General features: G+C 46.2%; 1 protein-coding gene across 2 annotated transcripts in view; it reads right to left on the reverse strand.

Annotated features, from left to right (window-relative positions):
* The window catches only part of ABCG1 (ATP binding cassette subfamily G member 1), a 52784-nt gene extending 40619 nt beyond the window's left edge, over positions 1–12165 (reverse strand). Inside the window, exons 1-2 of one of the 2 annotated variants that reach the window (XM_027901693.1) lie at positions 12041–12165; positions 8881–9124 (exon numbers count right to left, since the gene is read on the reverse strand). In XM_027901693.1, the coding sequence (XP_027757494.1) occupies positions 8881–9124; positions 12041–12082 (286 nt within the window). In that variant the 5' untranslated portion in view covers positions 12083–12165. Of the gene's footprint in view, positions 1–8880; positions 9125–11473; positions 11623–12040 lie in introns of those variants that run through there. The other variant, XM_027901694.1, reaches the window with a different exon arrangement.
* Positions 12166–13704: the final 1539 nt, after the last annotated feature.

Genomic DNA, 13704 nt, shown 5'->3' on the forward strand with positions numbered 1-13704 from the left:
TGAGCTGGAAATGAGAATACAAGCCCAACAGTTACAAGAAAGTAAAGTCCAATCAGGAAATGCAGTTGCACAGGTTCCCGCAGCGTGACTCAAGACAGATTGCAGCATCTCCAGCCACACCATTTCCTAGACAGAATTATTTTGTCCCCGTTCCAGAGACACTTACACAAGGACTAGCCCTTCTGTATTTTATGCCACCACTTACATTCTGATCAAATATTCATTCTAAAATCTTCTTTTCTAAGAGACTAAGTGTCCAAAGGCCAAATTAAGCTCAAACGCCTGCACTGAAGCACATAATTCACAAGGGAGCCACTTTCAAAGATCTGAATCATCATTAATGAGGTATTTCCACAGGCCTCCTGACAGTTGTAGGAAGCTATTGAGATTCAAACAGCCACTGAAAAGAAGGCCACAGAACTGGCCTTCTATGTATCTGCTGTTACCTTTCGCCATCATACTTGGGGATGAACAAGTCCAAGGATTGCTTGAAAAGGGGAGTAATTCTTCCATACATAGCGTATTACATGTTCTTTTCATGAAGTTGGCGGAAAAGTGATTACTTTTAGAAAATTTGGGGACCCTCAGTCTTTCCATTTGCTAATTAACACAGACTTTGATATCAAGAAGAAGATGCCTTTTAAGGTTTGGTCCTGGGCCTGATGAGGAGGGCTCTGCCACTCCTTGGCACTCAAGCTGTACTTGCAAATTACCTTCACAGTAGAGAACTCAGTTTTCCACATGGTACAATCTAAGTAAGGGCTGGTGGATTTGGTACCCAGTGGTGTTAATTCAAAGCTTGCACAGTGGACAGGCAATCTGAACCACTAACACCTCAGTTTCTTGCTGTCCCTAAGCTTTTGATAGAGAAAAAAAGATGTTGTGCAGGAGCCTCTGATACAAGATTCGGTAATATTAAATGCATGTGATGTCTTTTGGAAGGAATACCTAAAAAAAGAGGGGCATTCAGAAAACAAAAGAGTGGGAGCCAGTGAATGATTTGAAAAAGCAGGCAAAGAACGAGGTGACAGCACAAACACCAAGGGTTCAGAGAGCAAGGGAATGATTCTATGAAAGAAAAATCCACTGAGAACTAGAGAAAGAATACACAAAGATACCACACCTAGATGAGGAAACCTCTGAGCTGCAGGCTGTGGGAACCCACAGAAACGCTGCTACACACCTGCCTGCATTTGAACTCTTCCCCACACAGTCAGCTCTGCCTGCTGCCAGAGGAGGGACACTGGCAAGCTGACCTAAACCCTCGGCTTATTTTTGTCCAAAACTCAGTCTTATATTGGACATATATCCTTATGCCCCTCAGCAGAGGCAAGTCACAGAGGTTCTAGGGGTAAACCATGCATGATGCATCTGGGTCTTGCCCCAGGGACATTTGTTTTGAGGATGAACACCCGCCCTTCAGTTTGCAATGCTTTAATTTTAAATCCAAATCAGTTCATTCCCATGTGCTGAACTGCCATGTAGATTTTGCTGGGATTCCCTCCTTGCATTTTGTTTTGTGTAAGTTTTGAGATCTTAATTTTCACAGTAACACTAACCACTGTTTTCCAATAGAGGACAAAGGTACCCATCAGTTTAATGGGTACAGCTGTGAGTTACAAAGCAGTTGAGTATTCCTAGTGAGGGTCTGCCACATTTTGAGTAGTATCATGTTCCCTGTCTTCCCAAAGCCAGCCAGTTTACCTACAGGAACAATGCTACAGGGAAGTGTGAAGCAATTAATTTCTTAGAGAATACAGAGCTGAACTCTGAGACACTAAAACCCCTGAGAACAAAAGATCTGCCCTAGTAAGCTGGTAAGCTTAGACCCCACGGACTTCCATAAAGCACTTTCCAAAATGGCATGTGAATACTCAACAAAATATAAACTTTAATGGCATTTTCACTCTGGTTGGTTTCTATTCTTGGCTGCTTTTGTGATTTCTCTTTCCTTTTAGGGAGGTTGTGGAGAACTGTGATCAACCATGTGATGTCTGAAGGCTTCAGTTGCAAAATGAGCCTTGCTTCATCTTCCTTCAGACTTCTTCAGACTATGGAAACCAAAGTCTGCTTTGAAAGGAGAGAAAAGCACACTGAGATTATGGTGCACTGCTGTCTCTACCTCTGCAACACCTTGAGCAAGACAAGACTGCCTATGGGCAGAGGACAGCAAAGCATATCATCAAATCCCACTCAGCACACAGAAAACTTGTAATGGAAGGCTGTCAGGGTGAGTTACAGCCAGCCCCCAACACATGGTTACTGTGAGATGGAAACTGCGGAGACCACAGCTCAGACTCCCAGCAGCTCGCCATCACCACTTCCTGCCATGTAAATTCTGAAAGGTTTTAATTGCTCTCTCTCTCTCTCTCTAAAACTTCCTTCCTCACTCACAAGCTTTCACAACAGATGGTTAATAAAATTTATTGTATTGAAACACGAACTAGAATTAAAAACAGTCAGGTCATTGTCATGTTTAGTTTTAATAAACAATACAGCCAAGAGAAAGAGGAAAAATAGATTCTTCTCCCACAAAGACTCAGTGACCAAAATTCAGTGAGTCAAACTCAGACACATTTCCAGGTCCAAAAAAAAAAAAAAAAAAAAAAACCAAACAAACAAACAAAAAAACCAAACCCCAACAAAGCCAAACCCACAATAACAACGGGTTCTGCTTGGAGGAAAATAAGTAATGCTGAAGTGAGGTCTTACTCAGCTGGGAAAGAGGAGAAGGATCAGACAAAGGGGCTGACCAAGATTTGTTCCCAATAACCTCTATTCTATACAACCCATGCTAAGTAGAGTTATATATCACTTAATAAAACACTGTGAACTATTCCAGTAACAGTGACTACTCAGTATATTTTTACCATCTTGAGACTGCTTAAGTGTTAAAAAGAAAAGCTGCACGGATTTTATCAAGGTTGAAAAGCGCGCTTAGAAATCCTCTGCTAAATAAAAAATCGCGTTTCGTTTTTATCAATTTCTCTTACATTTTAAGCCACCGAAAAAGAATAGCTGGTTACACACAGTAGCTGGCTATTGCAGAGATTTTTACTAGGGTTGCAGCCTAAACTTGTTTATTCTTTCCAACATATGGATCTCAATTTGCATACATGCATCTCGAGGAGATGACGAAAACACGGTCTCTTCTCAGACAAAGCAGGCAAAAAAAGAAAAAAAAAAAAAAGGTCGAAAACAATACAATCCATCTGTCAGAGGCAGGAGAGGGGGGTGGGGAAAAGAAAAAAAAAAAAAAAAAAAAAAAAAAAAAAAACCCCCCCCCCCCCCCCCCCCCCAAACCCTGTTTTCGGAAAGTGGGTTTAGCTCTGCATCTTTTTCCTCCCTCCCATCTTAGCAACAGAGCCTGGAGCAGCCAACCAGGCTGGCGCGGGGTTACTGCAGTGCATTGCCCGCCAGTAACCGCGCTGGGCTCGCTCGGAGCGGGCATGCGGCACCTCTACCGCAGTGCACCTGCCGCGGATGAGGACGGGCTTTTCTCCGGCTCCCCCCAGCAAGGATTAGCAAATAATTTAGGGCAAATCCTTCCCCCACCCCCCTCTCTGCCTCTCGTTTTCATTTGGGTCTTTGGATAACTCCGGAGCTGGGGGGGGGGGGGGGGAGGGATGGTGTGAGATCTTTTAAATGAAGTCACAGAAAGGATGCTGATGCTGATAATGCTGGGAAGGGAAAAAAAAATTAATAAAAGCCCCAGCTAAATAGAAAGAAACGGGTCTGTCCGAGCGCGTGTACCAGAACTAATTTGTGAGAGAGCACCGAGGCAAATCAGCGAAACCCAGGCTGTTTAAGTCTCTGCTGATGATTTGACAGCGGGTGAAGTTTCCATCTTACGCAGGCAACAGCATTAACATAATATACAGCCCTCCGAGCCGAAATGCAGGGATCTCGCTGTTCTGATGACACTATCTCGGCCACTTTTCACAGCTCATGAATACCAAACAGCCTGCCAAAGACTGTTTCCCCACCGGACAGGACGGAGCCATCCAGGATAAGCCCAGTCCCTCATTCCTTTCCTTCCACTCCTGCATCTCAAAGCCACGAAACAACAAACCTTGACAGAAAAGACAGCACCTCTCTCCAGCTGACTGTTTCCACAGGGTTTGAGCCATTAGAACAAACCCAAAATAACAAGAAATAGCGCATTTTTCTGCTGACCGTGAATTTCTGTGTTGGTACTAAACCCACTCCATAAAAAGCACCCGGCTGGATTGTGACCGGCTGAAGCCCGTTCCCTCCGAGGTTACTAAAGACCAAATCCTAACAGAACTTACTCCTGAACGCAGCACAAATGACTCATTACAGTCCTAAAAATAACAACGGAGAAATTTCCAACTAAAACGCTGCCTAATTAACCATGAATACTGGTAAGTGTGAGGGAAAAAAAAAAAAAAAAAGAAAGAAAAAAAAAGAAATCCCTGAGCTGTTGTAGAGTTTTGAAAGCAAATTTATTACTACTTGCTTCCTGTATGCACTCAAGTTCTATTGGAAGAATATTTCCATTTCCATCCTGTATTATAGCAAAACCACCTAGCAACAATAGGACAAATGTCCTTTGGTCGGTATATAGAATGTATATATCTTTTTTAAGTAAAGCTGAATGAATTTGACCAAGACAGAAAGCTCCAAAGTACTTTTCCTGCCCTCTTTGTATATGGGACTATACATAATTCATCCCCAAATCACAATTCAGATTACTTTATGGGGCTTTTAACAAAAATAGCAGAAACCTGAGGCACTGACTTTTCTATGAAATCCTCTTGCAAACAGTTTTCAGGCAGTCCTGGTATTAAAATCTACACTTCTCTAATTTTTCCATGAACTGGTAAAACCAATCTATGTTTCTGTGGTTTGCATTTCAAACTGCAGTTTAAACAAGCAGCTCAGAAGCCAAGATAAGACCCACTTTCATCCCTCTCTCAAGACTTACATAAATGGCTTTGTTACAAGACAGTAAAACTTCTGGTCACATTTTGTTCTGAAGCTCTGCAGATCTTGCTATTTCCATATTTAAGGAGCCACACCGGCTCTAACATAAGACTCTCATCTTTCTCTTCCCCTCCAAGCCAGCTGGCTCCCTTGTCCTAAAAGAAAGGAGAAGGCATTCTTGGACTAACCAGGTTTACAGCAGTTACTCCAGGAGTCCTGCAGCTTTCTTAAACAACTCCTGAATCTCACTGACCCCCAGGAAACCCCCAGGACGTGCTTGAACATAGATTGGATTTCAAGGACTGAAACATATTTTCAGTTATGGAAGATCCTCTGGAAGAACCTCACAAGATCTGGATCAAGTCACCTAAAACTCTCTTTCCTTCAAAACTAAAGAAACAGTTTGACTCTCTGTTGGCTGGTTCCCTAAAAGCTTTATGGAGAAAACGCCAAAGTCACCTGAGACACTGTGAAACTTTTACCTCTATCAGGTTTTCCAAATTCCCATTTAGGAGTAACAACTCCTATTGAATGGAATGGGTCACCTACAACTGCTTTGATCAAGGACTGACCTGCCACCGTCCTTCCCTGCAAATGCCCCCAACCACAAGAGGAATTACACCAGGAAGGAATCAGCTCCAGGGCCACACCAATCTTTGCCATGAATTTGATAAAACATCACTGGTAGAGCGGCATTTATCACATAAACCTTAGAATCAAAATGCCCCTCCCTACTCCACAAGAGAAAAAGAGATTTAATAGATAAATTAGGCATTTAAAGGCTGACACACAAATCAATAAAAGAATCTAATTTGAGGTCTGCTATGGCTTATTTAGCTTCTTTGTTGTTGACAAGCAATGCAAATTCACCTTTCCTTGTACCTTTAATGAAAAGTAAATGACATGACATACCATGAGTTTCATTGTTCCGAACAATCAAGCTAAGTACAGAACACAGTGGCAGCACTGCTAATTATTCCTCCTATTGCTAATCTGGAGCCTAACCTTAACATCATTTTGCAATACCATTTTCAATGAAGGGAGTTGCTCTTTAGCTGAATTCCTCGCCAACATGCTGGCAGAAATCGGCTTTGTAAGGAAAACTACACTTCTGCCTTTGTGATCCAACATTCTTGAAAGGGTTTAACTAATTCCTTACAGCCATGGGGAATGATGTAGAAATAGTAGATTTTTTTTTTCCCCCAAGCTCCATTTCAGAATAGAAACACCATTAATTTAAAAGGCACATTTTTGAAACAGCTTCCCTTATCACTTCTTACCACAACCAACACTCCAGAACAATGTGAACTGAGAGACATCTCCCTTTTTTTTTTTCCTTTCTTTTTTAACTTGTGCACACAATTTTATTTCAGTTGCATGTCCTACACTGGACTGTCTTGGTGTTTTCGGCTCCTCTTCTCACAAAAAAAGGTGATTTCAAACATTTCACATCACACCATTGAGAGACTTTTAGCAGGGGGAATCCACAAGGAGTGTAGAACTACAACCACCACCAGTGTTTGGAGGTCCAATATTGCCCTTCTTTTGAGCAGTGGCAGATTAAAACCCACTGAAAAGTCCCAGTTTCCCACTGGAGGAGAGACCAGGATAAGGCATTCAGAACAGTTTTTTACATGCACTGCACTCCTCTACAGATCCACCAGTTTGAAACAGAGAATATCCCAAATTGCACACACCAAAAAAAACTTTACTTGCAGAACCACTAAAACAATTCAAGGAATCTGATAGTTTGCGCCTTACCTTCGCTGGAGACTATTCATGCAATTCAGTTTCCTTTTCTCTAATGAAAAATCTTTTCTATTAAAACCAATATATTGAGTTTCCTCAGCTGCTCTTCGTAGGCCCCCTGAATAATTTTTTTTACCTCTCTTAAAGACCCTTTCCACCTTCCCAGCTTCTGTGAATCTGGAGGGCCCAACACTGGGTACAAGATGCCAGGAAAGATAAACAACTTGGCTCTACCTGGCCATGGCCTCCAAAGGCAGTATGGTTTATCTTACTGGCCATGAGAGCACACTTCAGCTCACAGTCACTTGGCATGGACTTGTAGAGCTCCCAGAGCTATTTTAGGTCCTTGGCAAGCAGAAGAATGCCAAGCCATGCTGGCAGACACAACCTCACAGCCCCTCTGAGGGTGCCCTTGGCGGTCCCAGGAAAGACACATGGTGAGGAAGAAGGAATACGAACCCCTGCACACAGACAGCTAGAAAAGTTTAATCTCCTCTTTCAAATCTAAGTGTAGTGACACAGCCACGGCCATACCCTCCAGCTAAATACCTCAACAGGTCATTTTCAGCAGCGGGACATTTTGCCAGGACGTGCCATTCAGTTCACGCCAAGTCAAGGCATGTTGTCAGCAAATGTGAACAAAGGACCCCTCAATCATTTCTGGCCAGTGGGAAAGACATCCAGCTAGAAATCTCAAGCTTTTAAATCTCACACGAGACATCTTGGCCTTGCTCCATTTCAACGATTGAGTTCATTCTGATAAGATAAAACATAATTTTGAATGCACCGAAGTTGCTGCCAAACCAATTGTTCTCCTACGGACAGTATGGCCAGTATGGAGAACAATTTAAATAAATAAAACAAGGCCAGTGTGTGTACATACAGTTCTGATGTTGAAAAACCCATTAAAGCATGAAATCTGCAGATCCTTCAACAAATGAATAATTGTATGCACGGGCTGTCCATGTACAGTAGCACTTTCATGGCAACAGCTCCAATGTTTTTCATACCACACATTTTTAGACTATTAAAGCCTTGATGTTGTGATAATGACACGATTCCCAGACAGCAGCAATGTACTTTGTGAAACAATTTCAAGTGGAACGTTTAAGCCAGTGGATTTATAGATGCAGAGCCAGTGCAGGTATGAAGTATGGCTCAGGTGAGCAGTCCATTGGCAGGGGCTTATCTCTTAAAACAACTAAAGCACACAATCATACCAGTTTACACTACTAAGAGAGAATTCCTCAAGGAAGAGCAATTATGCCATTTAGCACACAAAATTCTCCTGAAGATTTCAGTAGTTCCTCTTGGGTATACACTTCTTTTCACTAGCAGGAATTTACTGCACGACCTAGTTTTCCTTTCAGAGGTGACTAGTCACATGCACACACACAAAACCCAAAAACTCTCTAGGAAACACACAGCAGCACAAAGCAAGTGAAGGCTTGAAAGGAATGGATGCCAAGCCTGGGAGAAACGACAGAGCCAACTTACATCCACCTTTCAGAGGTGGGACTGACCAAAGGCATACAAAGAACAGAGCTGAATACGCCCTTCTTACTCCCAGCATTTCTCTTTCTGAAGATGCCCCCAGTGTCTGTATCATTTTGGCACGCCCTGTGTTGTAGGCTGTGAACTCTTCGCTGTGTATATCAGCAAAGCAGGTAGCAAAAGAGCATCTTTGAGTAACCCTCAGGATTCAGTCCTAGCAAGAGCCAGTGATTCCATCACTTAAAAGAAATGACAAGCTTAGAGAGACCCCTCGTAGAACACCAAGAAGCACGGGTGGGCTGGCGTTCCTACAGCTCAAAGCATTTATTTCCAAGCTCAGCATTTTGAGAAAATGTTTTTTATCCTGGTGTCAAATGCATTCTGAAATTCTGAGATACTCGCTGTTCTGAAAGAGTGCTGAAAAGAAAATAACCATTTCACAAAACAGCCAATTGCAAAGAGTAAAAGAAAAAAGCCTCCTCTTTCCCCCCCACCCCCATCTTTAAACTACTGCATGTTCTACCCACCCTCAACAACAAATTGTAGACATGCAAGATCACAGGACAGATATTTGGCAGCACAGCAGTACTATATTTACTTCAGATACTTCAGAATTGGGAGGCAAAAATAAGCAGTTGTACGAACTGCTGCATCTACAGTTTCTTGTAGATGAAGCACCGTCTTCCTCACCTTTCTTCCTCCACCACGGCCCTTCTTGGATAGAGTAGGACAGTTCTTTGAACTCAATATTCACAGCTGGTCTGCGGGGCAGGTAGGAGAAACGATGGGCTTCCGTCAGAGCATTGTCCACCTTTTTTAAGTGTCCATTCATGAGCCGAATGTCTTGGGTGTCTGTGCCGTTTGAGACCACTTCGTCCACCGAAACACACACCGACTTGGGCTCGGCCATGGCGCAACCAGAACTGCTGCCGTTCTACAGGGGAGATGGAGAGAGTTCACAGACTTCTGATTAGGAGCACATTTCGAACCCCCCGTGCGTTAGAAGAATTATGATTTGAATAACACAAGAATCCAGCACGGTAATGCACTGAAAGGAGAGAGAGGAATAAAATAAAACAATCTTTTGTTGGTTCTGCCTGAGCATTGACAGAGGAGGTGAAAGAGCTTTTGCAGCACACAGTTCCTTTAGCACTAGTTTCCCTTTTAGGTCTTGCACCAGATTAATACGTTTATAAGTTCAGTCCCCATTGTATTTGGTTTCTCATGCACTCAAAGAATTTGGTTCTGGTTACTCTGACTCCAGGGCTTGTATTGGGACAGAGCCGAAGGGGGAAGGGAGCTGGGTGAACAATTATTTGTGCAGACCTTTCAAAAGTCAGCCACTCAAAAAGTCTAAGGGCTCTTGTTCCTCTGTATCAGAATATACTCTGTAAATGAGAAATTGTACAAGTTTTATTTATGCAAATTTTTTTAATGTACTATCTGGTGGATTATTTGCTCCTGCACTGATAGTTCTTGAGACTTTGCAACCTGAAACAGTACAGTTTCTTTTCTGGAAGTCTTTTAGGAAATCACAGAGCTTTCAATCCAAAATCCTTGTGTGCTTTCCTTGCTTGATAGAGATCCCTAATGGAAATCTTATCAGCTACATAAACATATTAAACCCTGCTCCAGTACTTGCACAGCTGACACTATAAGGTCAACTGTGCTCAGTGCAATTCCACTTGGCATTTTTTGGACTGAACCTCTTTGCCCTCCTCTCCTGACCTCTCATGACAAGGTCCTTTCACCTGCCTTTCTCTTCTGTTTTTTTCACTATGTGCACAAAATCTGGACTCCTTCCATTGCCTTTACCTTCACAGGTACCTTGCACCAATAACAACAGAATGTGTGTAAGGTCAAAAGTAAAACTCTCATGAATTTTCTTCAGCTAAACATAATTTTGAACAGTTCAGAGGCTGTTCGCTCTCATCTGTTGTTTGGAGGTTGTCGTAAGCAGGGCCCAACATCTGCACAAGTTGTCTGCTGGAAAATTCAGTATTTTTAATATGGATCTGTATTGGAAAAGACTTTTGTAGCTGGTCAGGATTTCCATGTTGACCCATCTGCCCAACCATCTACATGTCCCCAAAGGTATCTCTTGGAAATCATGTGTGCTGCACTACTTGTCAAGGCACTGGTGTCGAACACCCCCAAACAGAGCTGCTCGTCCTGCCACTGTTTCCCCCTCTTTGTCCTCCAGTGCACCCAAGAAGTCACACTGCCTCCTCTTCACTGCGCCACTTCCATCCTCTCCCTCATGGTTTCTGGTCTTCCCATTTATGCTGCAAAAGCAGTGCAGCTCAGATCAGTCAGCTTGTCATGAATGCTGATGAAAACATTAAAAACCAAACAGTCCTACATAATCACTGATGGAAAAAAAAGCAGTCCTGCATAACCACTGTGTAGCTACTGCCTTCACATTCTTCTTGCACAAGCCCCAAGTTCTGGATGTAGAAATCAGCTCTGCTTACCACCTTTTCCCAAGAAAGAGATTTTAACTGTGCTCTCAACTTACTCAGAGGTCAGGTATCCAGTAACACTTACTCTCAATTTCTTAAACAGTTGACTGCAATGGTATGCAATTTGAACATAACAAGAGTAAAGTGAAACATCATAAAACTCAACAGTTAAAGCAAGGAAACCTCCCTCTTCCCTAAAAACTAAGAAAAGGCGAGTTAATAATATTCTTCCCTGAACGTTTCCAAGGCTTTCTTTGGCACTCATAAGCTGTTTTGTTCAGAGGAACCACTGAGTGACTTCACACATCAGAGGGAACACCCAAAAACTAACAACTCTCAACGAGCAGGTCACCTTGATTATTCAGGTGACAGAGCTCCTCCAGCTTAGATCAATTCAAACACAAGCATCCTTTGGACAAGAGCCTTTTCTCTGACTATTTAACCATCCGGGAGTACGAAGCCAGAGGCTCTCGCTACCCGGACAATAAACAATTTCAGTCACTCGGTGGACAGAAATGCCTGTCCTCGGCAGCCTTTTGGTCACACACCTGCCTCCTCCAGGGACCACCTGCCACGGGCGAGGGTCCACCGAGCTCCTGGCGCGGCATCAGTGGCTCCCAATCGCTTGGAAAGAGATGGGCATCTCCCGTGGCCGCGACACCCACGGACTTACCCGAGCCCCGTGTAAAGGCACACACACACCTGAACCCTCTGGATGCCCCAAACACCTGCAGACCGCTGTGATGCTCCAGCCCCGCATCCCGACCCCTGCGCGCTCCAGGCACACCGAGGGAGCGGCTACTCCCCGCGACCCCGCTCACCTCTCCGCTGCTTTTACACAGTTTTGGTCATTTCCCATGTAGTTTTTTGGGGGTGTGTGTGTGTCTCCCGCTCGGGGCCGGGCCGCTCGGGGTGCCCGGCGGGGACGGCAGCGCCAGCCCGGTCCCAGAGGCAGGAGGGTCCCGGGGGCTCCGCCCGCCCCGTCCCGTCCCCCGCGGGCACCGCGCGTTATGCAAAGGTTACGGTCCCTCCGCAAATCCTCCGGGAAGCCGGCGGGGCGCAGCGGCGCAGGGAGCATGCTCGGCGATAATCCCCCCCGCCTTAGCTTACAGACAGAGGTAACCAGCGGTCAAGTCCCGCCGTGCGCCGCCGGCCCCTCGCACACCCGCATCCCCGCATCCCCGCATCCCTGCATCCCGTACAGAGCATCCTGCATCCCGCATCCCGCACCGGGACCCACCCGCCGGTCCCGCTTCCCACGCGGGGAGAGTCTCAGGAAGCGTCTCGGGGATCGCCCCGCGGACCCCTCTCTCCATACTCCCCCGCCCCCAGCCCCGCACCCCCTCCCGCCCCTCGGAGGGAAGGAGGGAGGGCAGGGCGCGCCTTACCAGAGCGCTGCCCAGGGAGAAAGCCGCCATCAGACATGCCATGTGTCCCTCTGCCCGCCCGGCTGCCGGCGGAGGAGCCCTCGAGTGCCGCCTCTCCGCCCCGACTGGCTGCGGGAGGCGGGCAGGGATGGCGACGGGGACGGGGATGGGAATGGGGCCGCCTCCGCCCCGGACCGCCCCCGCCGCGGGGATGGGGAGAACCGGGGAGCCCCTCCGCCCTGGGGAGGGTGAGCAGCCCGTCCACATCCAGCGTGTCCCCATCCCGCGGGGGGACGTGGCTCTCCCTCAACCCAAACACGCTGCAGACTCTTGTGCAGGGGGCTGGGGACAGAAGGTCGCTCGCCGGGACATGGGAAGCTCATGACAGGCACAGCTCGCCCTCTGTCCGGGCTCCTGGAGGGGACCGGGATGGCATTCCCTAAGGAAACGGGTTCAGTTGCACCTCGTGCCATCCCGCCCGGGGATGAGGACAGGACGGGTCTTCTGACCCTGGGACTCGCATGCCACTGATTTACAAGCGAGCCATTGTGGTTCAGAAATGGAGAGGAAGGAAAGTTGTCACTGGGTTACAGTCCCTGTTTGTTTATTCCTGAAATCAAAGACCTGCATTTCTGCGGGGTCACACAACCACAGAATCACGGAATGGATCAGGTTGGAAAGGACCACAGTGGGTCATCTGGTCCTTCCTCCCCGCTCCAGAAGGGTCATCCCAGAGCATACGGCAGAGAATTGTGTCCAGACAGTTCTGGAATATCTCCAGTGAGCGAGACTCCACACCTCCTCTGGACAATCTCTTCCAGTGCTTGGTCACTGCACAGGAAAAAAGTTCTTCCCCATGTTCAGGCGGAACTTCCCAGGCATCACTTTCTGCCAGTTGCCTCCTGTCCTATTCCTGGGAACCACTGGAAAGAGCCTGGTCCATCCTCTGACACCCCCTTCAGACACTTAAAAACACCGAGGTCCTGCCATTAGTGCTGTGTTGGCACTGCTGGCTTGAATCTAGACCCGTGAGTATGTTTTGATTTAGATTCACTAGCCATGCTGCCTGTTGGCAGAAGGCTCTGCCCAACCACTTCACCAAGGATCCAGGTCCTGGAAGACCCATCAATAGTATGAGTGCCCCCCTGCCTGCTGGGCCTGGCTTTGGTGTGTGCTAAGACTTTCTCTGAATTCCCCTGGAAGCAGCAGCAAGAGGGAATAAATTACAACAGGTTGTCCTAGAACTGGATTCAAAACATCTACCAAACGTTATGTACAAGAGTTTATAATCTGTGAGGAATCTCCCAGGCAGGGAGCTTGCCATAATGCTCCGTACTCGTGTAGCATTGTACAGACAAGGCGGTAATCTTCACAAAGCCCCTGGAGGGTAGGTAAGTATTTTATCCTTGCTGAGCTGTGGAGGGGTGTTTACTGCGGGCAGCAGGCAGGGAACTGCTTGCACAGAACATCTGTGCCAGGTCAGATGGGGCCCATCTCCTGCAGTACCCTCCCTCCCTCCTGACCGGGAGATGGATGCTCAAACAAGCGCTTAGGCACGGGGCTGGCTTGTATCAAATCTCTCCCTGGTAGTCTCACAGCCCACAGCCCCTTTTGGCTCAAGGATTTCTTGATGTGGTTGTCCCTCCTGAACGTGTTAATAACCCTCAGTATCCCTTCCACGAGAC

This window comes from Empidonax traillii, unplaced genomic scaffold (assembly GCF_003031625.1).
Source record: "Empidonax traillii isolate 1590-97213 ecotype Southwest subspecies unplaced genomic scaffold, ASM303162v1 scaffold805:size286791, whole genome shotgun sequence".
NCBI lineage: Eukaryota > Metazoa > Chordata > Aves > Passeriformes > Tyrannidae > Empidonax > Empidonax traillii.